This window comes from Anopheles gambiae, chromosome 2, assembly GCF_943734735.2.
Source record: "Anopheles gambiae chromosome 2, idAnoGambNW_F1_1, whole genome shotgun sequence".
Classification (NCBI taxonomy): domain Eukaryota; kingdom Metazoa; phylum Arthropoda; class Insecta; order Diptera; family Culicidae; genus Anopheles; species Anopheles gambiae.
The window spans coordinates 14,480,569-14,495,186 of NC_064601.1; the positions used below are offsets into that span (position 1 = coordinate 14,480,569).

Consider the following 14,618-nt stretch of genomic DNA (forward strand, 5'->3'; position numbering starts at 1 on the left):
ATGGAAGGCGCCTTTCGCATTGCGTTCGGACCGTTCAGTGCTGGTGGTGGTGCTGGTGCGAAGAGACGCCTGACTGGCCGGGCTAAAAATAATGCCCCACATGCTCGTGATTGCACGCGAGCCGGGTGATTCTTTCACTAGTGACCATGCGGACGGTGAGCGATAGATAGGGGAGTTAGTGTAGTTTTTTTTTTCATTTTCGTGCGCTGTTGTGATAAAGTGTAGCAAAGTGTTCAGCCATTGACGGTGTAACGTGCTGATAAATATTAGTCAGCGATAAAACGGTAGCGTGGCAATACTAATGCGCTAAAAGTAAACGGGAAGAAACCGCCAACAAATAAAATCTCCCTTCGGTTACTTCACACATTGCAACGATGCACACAATAAGTGCATCTTGTAAATAAACGCAAACGCTCACAAACACATACACACACCCTCTTGCAGAACGACATGCAGAAGTGCATCTCGGTCAGTAATGTTACTGTGTGTAAACGGCTGTGGGTGAGCTTGTAATGTGTTTGTGCTAACCATTCGGCCCCTTTGTCAGGCGTGGTGATGCTGCCAACAGCAGCGGTGTCTGCTACGTCCGTTTGTGGTGCGGTAATGAGCAGTACGCAGCGAAGGGTACGATTTGTTTTGTATAGAGTGGAGGCGCACACACAAATTACCCGAGCAACCCCAACTTCAGTACAACTTATTATAGCCCACCCTCCACCGCTAGGATGACCGCTCGGTGCCTAATCTTCCCTGTCCGTTTTGGAGTCCTTCGGCGTAGCTTCTGACTCACGAAAGAGCGACACAGCCTGTCCTGCTCTTGCCCTTACGTTTTTGGTGGAGCTGCAACCTTCAATACAGTGCTAAGCCAACGAACCCCCAACCCTCCCGCAGCCCCCGCACGACAACATCCACCGACGGGCATTGTGATGGTGGTTGTGAAAAGATGTTGTTTATGCCAGTGGCACTCAATCGAATAATGGTTTTGTTGAACGCTAGAAATTATTGTTTCATTAAACATGATTTTTTATTCCTATCATATGTAACTCAATACAGCTAAACCTATCGATTCATGCTTAGTTGTGTGTAATTCTTCAGTTTTTTTATGTGATTTGAACAGATTGATACAGTGGCAAAGATACGAATTGATAGTTCACCTGTAAAATGGAAATCACTATAAATTAAATTGAGATTTTCATTAAACATACTTTTGAATTTTATACTACAAAAACATCGCTAAACGAGACGATTACACAGTCACTGTCCCTCCACAGCACAGCAGTTGACGCCCACTGGCGCACGCTATTTACGTACGGCCGACGCGCCTATGTACGCAGCAGCTGGCTGCGCCACCAGTACGGGGGTACGTACAATTACACTCATTGCATGGGGTAGCAGCATGATGTTCGAAGGGGGTTGACTCGAAAGTAACATACATACCATTTCAATGCGCACCGCGACCATTACCCAGTGCAGTGCGCGAGCGAGAAACCAGTGGTCCTCCGTCAGTGGTTTCAGCGCGGTCGACCGTATTCGCGTGTGTGCTCCGGGCCAGCAGCAGTGTAACGCACATCTGACAGTTTCGCGCAGCGGTGGAGACGCAGCACCCGGACACCCAACCCCAAGCGTGTTGCGCTCGCTGGTGAAGGAAGCATCTTCTTTGCAAATATAAATATTTGCCTGACTGCCTTCAAATTGTAACGCGTGTTTCTTTTTGTTTTGTGTGCTGCTCCATGTGTGTGACTGTTTGCTAGTGAGTAGTTGCCGTGTTAGAAGCATCCAGGAAGGAAGTGTGCACGGGCCTAACTTCTAACTAAGCCCGCTCCCTGTGTGGTGGATGAGTGGTGAAGTGATTCGGTGCATGTTCGTCCGAGAAGGTGAAGGTGTGAATTTATCCGTTCTGTGCTTGCTGTGGAAAGAAAAGAAAGGTGTTGAGTTTAGTGCGCACTGGAACGCATTTCTGGAAGATCCTGCCACTACTAGGCAACGCTTCCACGGCTCAAGGTTTTACAGCACGCGCCGATCATAGTGTTCACAGTGTGTTCGCGAGGCGGCGTACATTGCCGATTCGGCACGGGAGAAGTGTTTGTATAACGCGAACGCGTACCACCTTAGAACCGAAGTGCCCGAGGTTGCCGTTGATTGTTGATTGTACACGGTGACGTGCCAGCGGACGTGCCGAATATTCCTTCGCTTTACGGCGGTGTCTGCATCGAAGGCAGCCGAAGGTAGTGGTTTGCAACGCGACGTTGCATAAATCTGTGCAAAGAATGTGCCAAGACGGTACTGGTGCTGCTGTTGCTGTTGCTGGTGCCGCGAGTGTACAAAGAATCGGCCAGGTGAAAGCAAAAGCTTCATGCTGAGGTGCGTACAGCCTGTACTGACGGTCCTTTCGAAAAAAAAAAACACACACACACACCACAACAACAGCGACCGAAGAATCGATCCAGCAAGTTCCAAAAGTGTGCTAAGAGTGAGAGTTGTTGTGCTGCGTCGTGCTGAATTGTTTGTAGCTTCGTGTCGATGCATTGGACTGTGTCAGAAATGATTGGAATGAAACGGGTAAGCAGTGTTTTGTTTGTTGTTTCTTTGCAATTCCCTATCAATTTCACCCTGACATACAAGAAAAGCCTCTACCTACTACAGGATGCATCGCAGTTAGCCTTGCAAGCGGCAGGAAGTTGTCCACTGGCTAGTTCCTGTGTGCGGTGCGTACACCAAAGTAGGCCGCGATGTGCATTTCACCAGTCGCGCGTACACTGAACCAATAATCGATACGGGAGGACGGGTTTTTTTTGGTTTATGGTACATATACCGCCCCAAGGCTTCATTCAGCTGTGGCAGTTGCCCACAGGGGCAGAAACGGCAGCAACACGCACACACACACACGCACAATCGATTGTAAATGCAGAAAGCGAACAGGTTCGCCAGTTGGGCAGCTAGACTCGGTACACGAGACGAGGGATCAGCTGTTCTCAGTGCACCATCCATAAGGAAGTGCACGATTACCTCATCCGTTGTGTGAAGCCCCATTGTAGCCAGAGCGGAGTGTGTATCTTAATGCTAACTTTGCACACATCTCCGTACTGGAATGAATGCACAGTTAATGCACGCCGTGTTGATCGCGATCGTACGACTGAGCAGATCGTTTATTTTGTTGCTACACTTACGGCTCCTTCCCGTTGCTAGTTGGTAGCAAACGGATTAGTTGTGCAGACAGAAGGATTTAGTGGCGAAAGTGAACCACTCTTGCTCCCATTTCCCGGCCCGGTAATGGAAGTCCAACGCGTGGTTGCGGGGCTTCCATTATGGCAAGGTATGCTTCACTCCACGGGGCACGGATCGTTTTAATAGAATAATCGTTGTGCTGGGTAACATTCAATGGTCCCACACAGGCACACACACAGTGAGACAAACAAAATGGGGCGGATGGAGGAGAGTAACGGATTTCAAGACATGTGTAATGCTATTTACCATCAGACGATCAGAGCCGCAGGGCCTCAGCATAGGTGCCAACAGACAGTCATCTAACTCCCCTCCTGCATGCCAGGCCTAACTAACGATCGTTTGCAGTTGGCAGGCCGCCGTAATGTAGAAGTGACGCTGGGTACCACCGGCATTACCCGATGGGGGTAATGTATCTCTTGCAGCCCACCAGCTTCCTCCGGTTTTAGTGTGTTGGGTTGCTTAGCTTCTTGCGCAACACGAACCCACTCACCGGGGGTTCCACTTCCAGCCGTTAGAGAGCTATGGCCCTCGTGTGGCATTACGGCGAAGGAAAAGTCCTCGCGGTACGAAACTCATCCAACGCAGCTGCAAATGCTGTGATGCCAGCCTTAAGAAAAAAAAACCAAAAACATTCTCGAAACATGTAGGGCCCACTCGAGACTGAAGTGAGACGTCCTTCTTACGGGGCCGTAAATCCGGGACGAGAGTAAAGTTCGTTGCGCTTATCGCCGAACCACACCGAGTGTGTGTGTTTTTGTTTTGTGTGCCTCCAAAGAGTGTTTCCATCCAAGGGATTGGCTTATCACGAGGGCTTCAGTAATCTTAGCGGTGAAGTGACGATTACTATTGAACGATCCGTGAAGGATGTACTTTGAAATGGTAAAGCGAGCCCAGAGGTGGGATTACTTTGAACTCGCTTCGGATTCATTATATCACAGAAATAAAGCAATAAAATTTGACGCTAGCTTTAAAACAAACACATATGCCTCATAACGCTGCCGAACGGCTTAGCAACGTTACGATAAGCGTCGCAGACAGCGAACAGCACGGTATACAAGAAGTACACGTCAGTACGTACAACTGCACGGTAATGATGGCGAACGTGTGTACATACCAAAAAACGCACGTTAAAACACTACTAGTTGCAGATGGTGGACGAAGGTACAAAATGCTTGCGCGCGTTAATTTCCCCCACGGCGCACGGAAAAGGTTAGAAGTCATTGCGGACCGGGGCTCTCTCGCGGGGAGGGGCCTTTCTAGAGCCATCGTTAAAACGCACAAGTACTGGCTTGCGCTCCATTGCAGAAGGATCGCCTCGAGAAGGCGGTGCGCAAGGCTAATCGCGCACCGGTGGAGCCTCCGCGTACCGTCACGTGGCCGAAAGTGGTTTGAACATACTGCGTCCTGTAATGTGCCTTTACAGCACCGAGGACGGATGAAGATGATGATGATGCTGTTGATGATTGAAAAAAAAACGTAAGCTTTCCGTGGCCGTTTGATGGGAGATGGAGTAGTGTGAGTTTCTAATTACGTTAGACCTTGAACGGCTCTCCTCTTGAGCCTGCCTGTCCGGGCAGCATCTTGGCGGCGGTTCGATGCTGTGTAATGGTAATCGGTGCTGAACAAAACGGGGTAAATGCAGCCTCCATTACCTACTCCAGTGCCAGGGCAGAGAGCAAGAGCTATCCGACATTGAACGACCGTTGGACGAACCGTATGGTCGACCGTTCTTTGTACGGGGTCGGGGTGAAGGTGAATTGGAGTGAGTTGGTTGGGTCGATTGATCTGCAGCCCGTACGCACACCGCACACTCGGATTGACTAATTGCTATGTAAAACGGGCGTTAGCAAAACTGTTCTCGTCTCACTGACGCACACTGGCACAGTGAAGCGCACAGTTTGGAAGCGAAGGCTCCACACGCCCCGATTTGCATTTAATAGGGCGAGCAACATTGCTGAAAGTCTACCGCAACTGCATCGACCACAAGGCGAGGTTTTAGGTGTGACCCGTGTGTGTACTTAGCCCAACAAGGGGACATAAATCAATTATACTTATTAAGCAGTCGCTGGGCGCTGAATCACATAGCTGACGACCAGCGTGGACCTAACAATGGTTGTTGATGGTCTTGCTGGTTATTGAAGTTATTGGTCTGGGTAAAGTGGATTGTGTACATTTCTCGATCCGATGGCAGAGGATCAGAGAGAGAGAGAGAGAGAGAGAGAGATAGAGAGAGAGAGAGAGAGAGAGAGAGAGTGAGAGGAAGGATTTAGCACATGGTACAAGTGCATGAGCTTTTGCTATTGATTTTTGAAGCGTACGACAAAGGAAAGAAAGAATGATCGTTGCTCTTTGTCTCTATGCTTCACTAGCAGTGTCCCGATTCATCAAAGATAATCGCCTTTGCTTGAATCATACAAACAATGTGTTATAAAGTTGTTTTAAGTCAACGAATCGGCTTAATAATGGAATATTGATTGAATATTTGCATACTTTCAGGCGATTACTACTTACAGTTGAGTAGCAAAACAAAAGACTCAGCAAAGAATAAATCGTCCAGTTTAGCCGAATCTCGTCGTCTGGCGAGTAAAACATTCCATTAGTCACATTGACAATAATTACCCTACTGACTCGGCGAAGCGATCCATTCAACAGGCACGTGTTATGTGAATACGTTTACACAGAACCTCTGCAGTACAAAGTCTGCCCGTTAAATTCATCCCCACGGTATTTCGCCCCTCTTGTACAACTCATACCGGAAAGAGCGTTATCGCTTATATTGGTACTTGAGGTTCTTATCTTTTGCTGTGGGTAGTGTCGATCGGACATATGTTGGCTCAAGTGAGTCCAATGAGTGCGTCTTCCCGGGACAAACATGATAGAAAAATCCCCCCCCCCCCCCTCCTTTAAAAATAGGTCAGTTGAAAACAGTGAATAGAAATTAACTAAAAACCCAGACATTGCCGAGGCATATTTGTGTATGTTCGCTACGCGTTCAGCTCACCCAACACCGTCATAACCGTAGTTCACGTCATCCAACGGGCCACGTACAGGGAAGCAAGGCCTCAGCGGTAATAGCTTAACTCGCTCGCTTAATTACACCTTATCAGTGGCCCGGTATGAGATTTCCTGCTCGACTGCCACCACCACCATTGCCTGCCTGCATACAATCACGTTGGGGTACCGATTTTCTCGCCATAAACCGCTTCGCAAGGCGCGTGAGACCTTTGACTGCCGCCCAGCGTTTGCACAATCCGGTGGGGTTACCAGGTATTAATAAATTGTACACGAGTAATCGATGGCTTCATTGAACGGTTTAACTGGATGTTTTGCCGCAACGTGGAGGCGGGCGATACAATTTGTCTAAATTAGGAGGAAATCCTGGAAGCGGTCGCACGTGTCGCTAACCTTTTCAACCTTCGTTTCTTGCCGTTTTTATTGTGCTTCAGGGTGCTTCAGAGGAAAACAGCTTAACCGGTGCGTTCAATTAATGTTGCTACTTTACGCGTCTTTCGGACGGGTAACTTCCACACGACCCGTACAAAACAAACTCTCCCCTGGAAGGTGCTACCGTATGTGGAAGACGTTAATTTTCGCATCTTCCTTACCATGACCGTCCATGACCGTTTTGCACCGAGCCGAGGGAGGTCATTGCGCCGTGCCTGGCGTAAGTAAACAACGCAGTGCATCTATCTCTGAGTGCAAGAGGTCATTGTGATGCTTCCAGGCAGCCCGAAAAACCGGCTACTGACCTAGACAGTGACCATTTCTCTGCTGAGTGCAGCCAGCCAGCCAAACCGGAATTGTTGCGCTTCCAGGCTCTTCTCTGTTCTAGCACGGGGTTCCCTTTTTGTACAAGTTCGGCCCTGACCGGACCCAGCGGGCGGTCGAATGGAAAATGATAATTAATAAGCGACACGAGTTGGATGGTGTTTTCATGCATGCATGTTGTATGCTGCCCGTGGATCTTTTCTCATTCTCGTTGGTTCATTAATGCCGCGTTGTATGATCGATTGTGTAATCAGCTGTATGTAGCTATTATCGTACAATCAATCACATTTCAGCCGTTTGACATGAGCCAGTACGTGTCTGTTGCAGGAAATGAGTGTTGTTTTTTTTTGTTTTTCGTCGTGTCAATGTTGAAATGCTGTACGGGGTTCAAATGTAACGATAACTGTTTGCCGGTAGCCGGTAGGAATGGAAGTTGTTGTGGTTTAAAGTCTGCATTGAAGGTAGTTAAAATGTTGCTTTTACTTTTAAAAGTATAATATAGAATATAGAATATATATTTTATTGCAGAAGACAATGAAACTTTAATTAAAGTTATAAAGCTGTAATAATAATCGCGATAAATAATAAAACTACAATGCACATTATAACAAAACGATGCATTTACGTTGCTCCACATGGATACATGCACATAATAAATTGAGAGAAAAACGACACCGACTACAATTGTCGCTAGCCCAAATGGCTACAATTGTAACAGAAATTACATCCAACCATTTACCTGTTGGATTATTGCCCGTTGCACTGACCTTTACCACCTTGTCTTTCGTGGGCTTCATTGTTCCCGTGCAAGTTCAGATAAAAACTCGTTGAACAAATCCGAACATCCATCCAACCAACCAACCGTTACAACCGCGGCCCGTTTTCCGTAACGTAAGATAGTCACTTCCGAGCGAGGCATCCCATTCGCGCATTTGCATTACGCCGGGCGAGTTGTTGCATAATGTTCACCGAGCAGCAAACAAAGCAAAAAGCATAACCGTACGGGCATAAAACAACGTAAAACCTCCAAAAACGGCTCAATTAGAGGCATTTTGGAAAGGGGTGGAAGGCACAGGAGGAACTGAAATAAAAGAACATGCCACCACCAACCGAAAAACACCTTCCACACGAAAAACGTGACTCCACGGGCCATGCTGCTTTCGGTTCAATCTTGTCGCAACCATCGGAAGGCCATCTTCCCTATTGTTTATGAATACGCAGGAGTGTCTATGTGTTGTTTGTCGGTGTGTGTTTAGTTGTATATTTAACCGGGTAGGCAAAAATTCATCGTTGCTTCCGCAAAGTACATGCACTTTTTGACGGTCGTGACAAACCCTGGCGGGCCAAAAAAGAAAAGCAACCCTTCGGTGAGTCAAAACCAGAAGTTCCGCTGCGTGGCATGTTGACAGCTAGGTAGCTCTTTTGGAGTCAACAATGCCACCTTTGTGTGGGGCGCGTTTTGTTGAAAGATAAAGAGCGAGAGTAAGCAGCAGCGGCAAGGGCAGTTTGCATACATGCGGGCCATGTGGACCAGGCGACGAACGTGCCGTTCCATTCTGGGTGACGCAGGAAGTACATGGGGCCCGTACAAGTGTGTGTGTTGGTGCTTGTGTGTGAGTCATAGCGATCAAGCCGACAATGTTGACTGTTTCTGTTCCGCAGCTCACCTCACTCACTGTCCACTTCTCGGCCTAGCGTTCTCCACAATTGTGGAACAAAACTTCAAGCCCTTATTTATTGCGCGGTCGCGTTTTTACAACTCCAGCTGGAACACTTAATGCGCCATCACATTCATTGAGCACTCTCTTCGAGCACACAGCCGCAGTTATGTACAGGTTCAAAGAGCACGAAGCGCGTGCATCACAAGGTCAGTAAGCAGTACCGGGCCCGAAAGAAAGATGAAACGAGGCGGGTTTCAACACATTGAGAGAAAGGGTTTTTTCCCCCTCGTGGGGCGAAATGAGACATTTAGGCAAGACATTTTTCTGAAGTGTACTGGCGGTGTCAAGGTTTCTTGTTTGTGGTGTGTACCGAACGTACCTTCAATTGAGGTCCCGAGATCTGTGTCAAGGGTGTGTGGATTTTCGATCCAATTGCTGCATGCCGAATCGTACAATTAATGCGAGAAGGGAATTCCATCTCGTGCAGATTATTACCTTTTTGTTCGATTTTGTTTTTGGAAAAAGAGAGTACAGAGACAGAGCATTCCGTCGGATCGAGAGTTGGTTGAGAAGTGATCCTCACTTCACGGTCGTCGTATTACTGATAGCCAGATCCGTTTCTTCACCGCTCGATCAGTATTAAATAATTAATTCCCTCATTCAAGCAATATTATCCATTAATAACCAATATTAAGAAGAGATCAATCAATTGATTAATGCTTGTATCTGTCTGCTTTTCCTCTATCTTCCAGATGATGGGTTGAACGGTAGGCATTAAAAAAAACCAAAACAAGAAACGTACCGCCTCTTCCGATTACTTCAATACCAAAACCCGATAGCACACCCTGCTGGCCCAACCCTTCGAGATCGAATGACGGTTTTGTGATAAAAATCAACCTATCCAGCAGGTAGCAAGCAGACACGATCACACCTCTCTATTCACTATCGGCAAGCATACACCCCACACACCCCGCAACCATGCCAACCATCATATCCAAGTTCGCGAAACGATCGTTCGACACGCTCGAGGGTCTCGGCTACTCCCGGGAGCTCGTGTCGAAGGGCCTGATAACGGGCGCGGTCGCACTGTACTGTCTGCGCCTTACCTATCCCGTGGTGCGTGACAAATTGACCGCCAACGTCGGTCGGGGCAGTGCGACCGATCCGGCCCACAACCACCGCAATGAGAACAACAACCTCACCAAGCAGCCTCCGCCGGACGATCCGGAGGCGAAAAAGGAGCAGATCATCATCGCCAAGCGGAACCGGCAGCGGCAGGCAGGCCGGCAGCCGGGGCTGAACATTGACTTTCTGCTGCAGCTGCGCCAGCTCATCCGGATCATGGTGCCACGGTTGCTGTGCGAAGAGTCCGGCCTGCTGGCCGTCCACACGCTCTGCCTGGTGTCGCGCACCTTTCTCAGCATCTACGTCGCCTCGATGGAGGGTGCGATCGTGAAGTTCATCGTGCGGAAGGACGTGCGCAACTTCGTGCTGATGCTGCTGAAATGGTTCGGCATCGCGATTCCGGCCACCTTCATCAACTCGATGATCCGCTACCTGGAGAACAAGCTTGCCCTCGCGTTCCGGTAAGTGCCACCGTATGTACGAACCACTCATTAACTTGCAGCTGCAATTGGAACCCGAGAGGAATTAGGAGATTGGCAGCGACCGCAGTGGTCGGATTGAATCTACAGCACCAATTGCGGTTCAGCTCATAATGAGCCACGGTGCGAAAACACGTGTGCACATTGCTTGACGCCTAGGGAACTGCACGGGACGTGTGCAAAAAAAAGATGCGGTTTTCCTTAGCTAGAAAGTCCAAACGGAGAGAAAGTCTTCTGCCCCTCGGGGTGACAGGGAAGCACGCATGGAGATTGCTTTTTTTCCTTTCTTTTCATGCCTCCGGGGCACCTCCGTACACGGGAAGGATAATGAGGTAGCTGTGGGATGCAATCAGTGCTAAGTGTGGTGTGCGGTTGTTAGTTGATGGGTGCTATCTACTAATCACAAGCAACTATTGCCCCGGTATTTTCCATACGCCTGTGGTCGCAGAAGGCCGCCGTGTAGAAAACTGCACGTCACTGCACGCATCCAAAGTCTAAAGTTTGGTGAGATAAAACTCACCTCAAACCTCCCAGAGACCGCTCGCAAACAATGCGCATTTTGCCTAACTCGAGCACTGCTTTACTTGGGGGAAGAGAAGGATTGTGATTAAGCAGGTCGTGTGCTTTGGTCGTAAATTTGGCTACGGTTATCTTATCGCGCACGGATGATGCGTTTTGTTGCGTATCAGCCCGATAAGGCTAATCGTTCCTTTTGTGTTTGCGTATTTCATTGTAGATTAGTAATGTTTTTATGTGCAGCTTTGCGGCTAACTTTATCTGGGAGTTTATTTCATTAAGCGCAAAAACTGCACCCGGAGCGAGAAGGGAGACATGGATCGTGATCGGCCAAAGTAACGTTAGAGTTTGTCTGTGCAAACAAATCTGGCTACCACTCACGAATGTTTGCACAACTGCAGCCTGTCAGCGGTGAACGGTGGGTTGTAGGGGGGTAGTAAATGGAGGGACAAATGCATGTGCTGCATGGGAAAAATCCGTTCGCTTGCAAAACCGCGCGGCGAAGCTGGTTTCCAAGCGAAAACGTGCAGTAACTTGCAAAAAGAAGAGAGAGACGAGAAAAAAACACGCAGAACAGCTTTTCCACCCAAACGGTTCGGTTGTTCGTTGGGCCGTGAAGGAGAGCGTAAGCGGTTCCGTACTTGTGTGTGGCCACTGCCTTTGGCATTTTAACCGGATGAAAACGGCATCGAGTTGAGGGGGTTGCCGTATCGCCCTCCCGACACCCGATTGCTTAACGATTGCTAACATGATCCTAACGCCCGGTCATAAACGACATCGAAACCATAAATTCTTGAAGGCTGTCCACATTCTTCTCGCCGCATCGATTGCAGTTCTGCACGCCGGTTTTCTCCGGTTCAGATTATGATTGCTTGTTCGGGGCTAACCCATCTAACTCATCTAACCAAACCAAAGCCGCCTCTACTATGACTGGTGCAGAAGAAGTGTCGCAATCAACCGTTTGTAGAAGAATTCGCCAAACCAGAATCTGGCTCACCTTGCCTGAGTAGCGGACGAGCAGCGGGCCAAAGATGGAGTAGCGCCCGACATTCTATACGCGGCACGTGGGCTCGGCACGGCGAGACCGGCCAGCCTGTTCTGGGGGTTTACCGATTGGGCAATACACGGACGCCAATGAACTGATGGCCATCGCACCACCAGCTGCCACTCTTCGTCGATCGGTACGATGAATGAGGACGTCCACTGGACGTTCCTCTCGGCGAGGTGGGTGTTAAATGTGCAGTCGCGGCCAACCAGCCCGGTGTATAATTTCTCACTAATGCCACACGGTGCCCGAACAGAGGCACGTTTTGTGTGATGTGACATTTGACTTTGGTGCGTCGGATTGAGGCGATACAGCGATTTACAGCTGTTCTTTGATGTCGGTCAGTCGGGCTTTATGATTTGGAAGCGGCCAGAGACGGAAGCTTTCAAAAGAAATGAATGTGGCGACACACGCGCAACTAATGGAAATGCCGGTGTAATCGAGAGGTGTGAATGAATCTAGGGATTGCATTAAAATCATCAAGCTTGAGCTTATGTTCGGCAGCACTTTCGCTTCTGCTGGGATGATAATTATGCACAACGGTATTCGGTAGGCACAGCCGGGACTCGGTTAAAGCAATAATTAGGTCAGTGGTAATGGAACGGGTGACCGGTTCGAGGTTACAGAATGTTTGGGGAAACCGTTGAAGGTCGTTTTCGATGTCTCACTAAAGGGGACGCTATAAAAAAGGGAAATTTTGACAGCCTCAAACAACATACGATAATTAATGCTTTATTTGATGTGCGGTGGGCGTTCGAGGGTTTGAAAGGTGAATAAGGTACCTATTTACAAATTTCTCCTAATTTCATGCTGTGAATTACTATTATAATTTTCTTTTCTAATTGAGAGAAAATTCGGAGGTATCTGACGAGATAAACACCAATCCATTGGAGGTAGAACTCTGTGTGTTCATGGCCTCAAAAATAAATCGTCGAACAGAGCTTTCAAAAACAAGGGCATAGTAGGGTTCTGTAAGACTTTTATTCAGGAATGGACCAAGAAATATTAATCAGGGAACACACTGAATTTAGGCTAAAACTGAAAATAGGTACAAGGCCAAGAGCATGTAATAAAAAAGTAATTGGAATAATAAAATAGAGACAGTCACGGGAGTCAAAGCCAGGATTATGACCAGAACGTTGACCGCTTCCAATTCATTTATGATCTTCTCAGTGAGTGCTCAAGGACGGCCTCGTCATCTACTGGACAGCTTCTACATGGCCCCGACGTGGTACGATAGCAATGACTGTCTAAGAAGTAGTACAAGACTTCTTCCTTTTCGTGTGGAAAAAACGACTTATAAAAACAAGTTCAATGTACAATATCTTCTTGTACATATTCTTCACGATTGATTGATGATCTAATCAATAACGTTTTCCATATCCTTACCTCCTTTACAGCACACGCCTAGTGAAGCATGCGTACGGCATGTACTTCAAAAACGAAACCTACTACAAAGTGTCCAACCTGGACGGGCGTATCGAAAACGCAGACCACCGTCTGACCGACGACATCTCGACGTTCTCCAGTTCGGTGGCCCATCTGTACAGCTCCCTGACCAAGCCTTGCTTCGATTTGCTGCTAATCGGCATAGCAATGGCCCGTTCGTCCCGCCGCATGAAGGCAAACATTGTGATGGGTCCGGCGTTGGCCACCGTCGTGATCGGCACGACCGCTCACATCCTGCGGATAGTGTCGCCCAAGTTCGGCCAGCTCGTGGCGGAGGAAGCCAACCGGACGGGCTATCTGCGCCACGTACACTCGAAGATCATCACCAACGCGGAGGAGATCGCGTTCTACGGCGGTCATAAGGTGAGTAGAACCTTGCCAGAAACTCGCGTGCAGTCTCATAATGTCCTCTCATTTTCCCTTACAGGTGGAACATACACAGCTGCAGGAAGCTTACGGTCGGCTGGTCGGTCAGATGAACACGATCTTCACGCAGAAGCTGTGGTTCATCATGCTGGAACAGTTCTTCATGAAGTACGTGTGGTCCGGTACCGGTATGGTGATGGTATCGCTGCCGATTCTGACCGTCGGAGCAACGGCCACACCCGTCAGCCCCGAGCACAGCAATCTGATCAAATCGGACGAGCAGGGCGTGAGCGAACGAACGCAATACTTCACCACCGCCCGAAACCTGCTCCTGAGCGGTGCGGACGCGATCGAGCGGTTGATGTCGTCGTACAAAGAGATTGTAGCACTGGCCGGATACACGAGCCGCGTGGCCGGCATGTTCGAGGTGTTCGACGAGGTAAACCGGGGCATCTATCGCAAAACGACCCTGTACACCGAGGAGCGCAACCTGAACGGCATACTGGAGTTCCGCGACGGGCAGCCAGTCGCCAAGGGCAAGATCGTGTTCTCCGTTGACGCCAAAGACAGCAGCATCTCGCTGGAGAACGTGCCGGTGGTGACGCCGAACTGTGACATCGTTGTGCCAAGCATCAGCCTCACGATCGAGGCCGGCATGCATCTGCTCATTACGGGTCCGAACGGCTGCGGCAAATCGAGCCTGTTCCGCATCCTGAGTGGCTTGTGGCCGATCTACGGGGGCACGTTGCGCATTCCGAAATCGTTTGACGGAAGGCCGAGCATGTTCTACATTCCCCAGCGGCCGTACATGTCGTGCGGGACGCTGCTCGATCAGGTGATCTATCCGGACACGCGCAAGGACATGGAGGCGAAGCGGATCAGCGAGGCGCAACTGCGGGAAATTATGCGCATGGTGTCGCTGGAGCACATTCTTGACAGGTTTGTCTCGGGGATGGGAAGGATGCATTGGATGGAAGCTTACAGAAT

General features: G+C 49.0%; 1 protein-coding gene across 7 annotated transcripts in view; it reads left to right on the forward strand.

Moving 5' to 3' along the window:
* Positions 1-14,618, forward strand: part of LOC1281041 (ATP-binding cassette sub-family D member 1) — a 15,600-nt gene continuing 982 nt past the window's right edge. The window contains exons 1-6 of one of the 7 annotated variants that reach the window (XM_061652046.1): positions 22-155; positions 1,252-1,357; positions 1,749-2,556; positions 9,404-10,237; positions 13,217-13,628; positions 13,693-14,570. In XM_061652046.1, coding sequence (XP_061508030.1) covers positions 9,630-10,237; positions 13,217-13,628; positions 13,693-14,570 — 1,898 coding nt within the window. In that variant the 5' untranslated portion in view covers positions 22-155; positions 1,252-1,357; positions 1,749-2,556; positions 9,404-9,629. Of the gene's footprint in view, positions 285-1,251; positions 1,358-1,748; positions 2,557-9,403; positions 10,238-13,216; positions 13,629-13,692; positions 14,571-14,618 lie in introns of all 7 variants that reach the window. The other 6 variants (XM_061652045.1, XM_061652042.1, XM_061652043.1 and 3 more) reach the window with 6 other exon arrangements.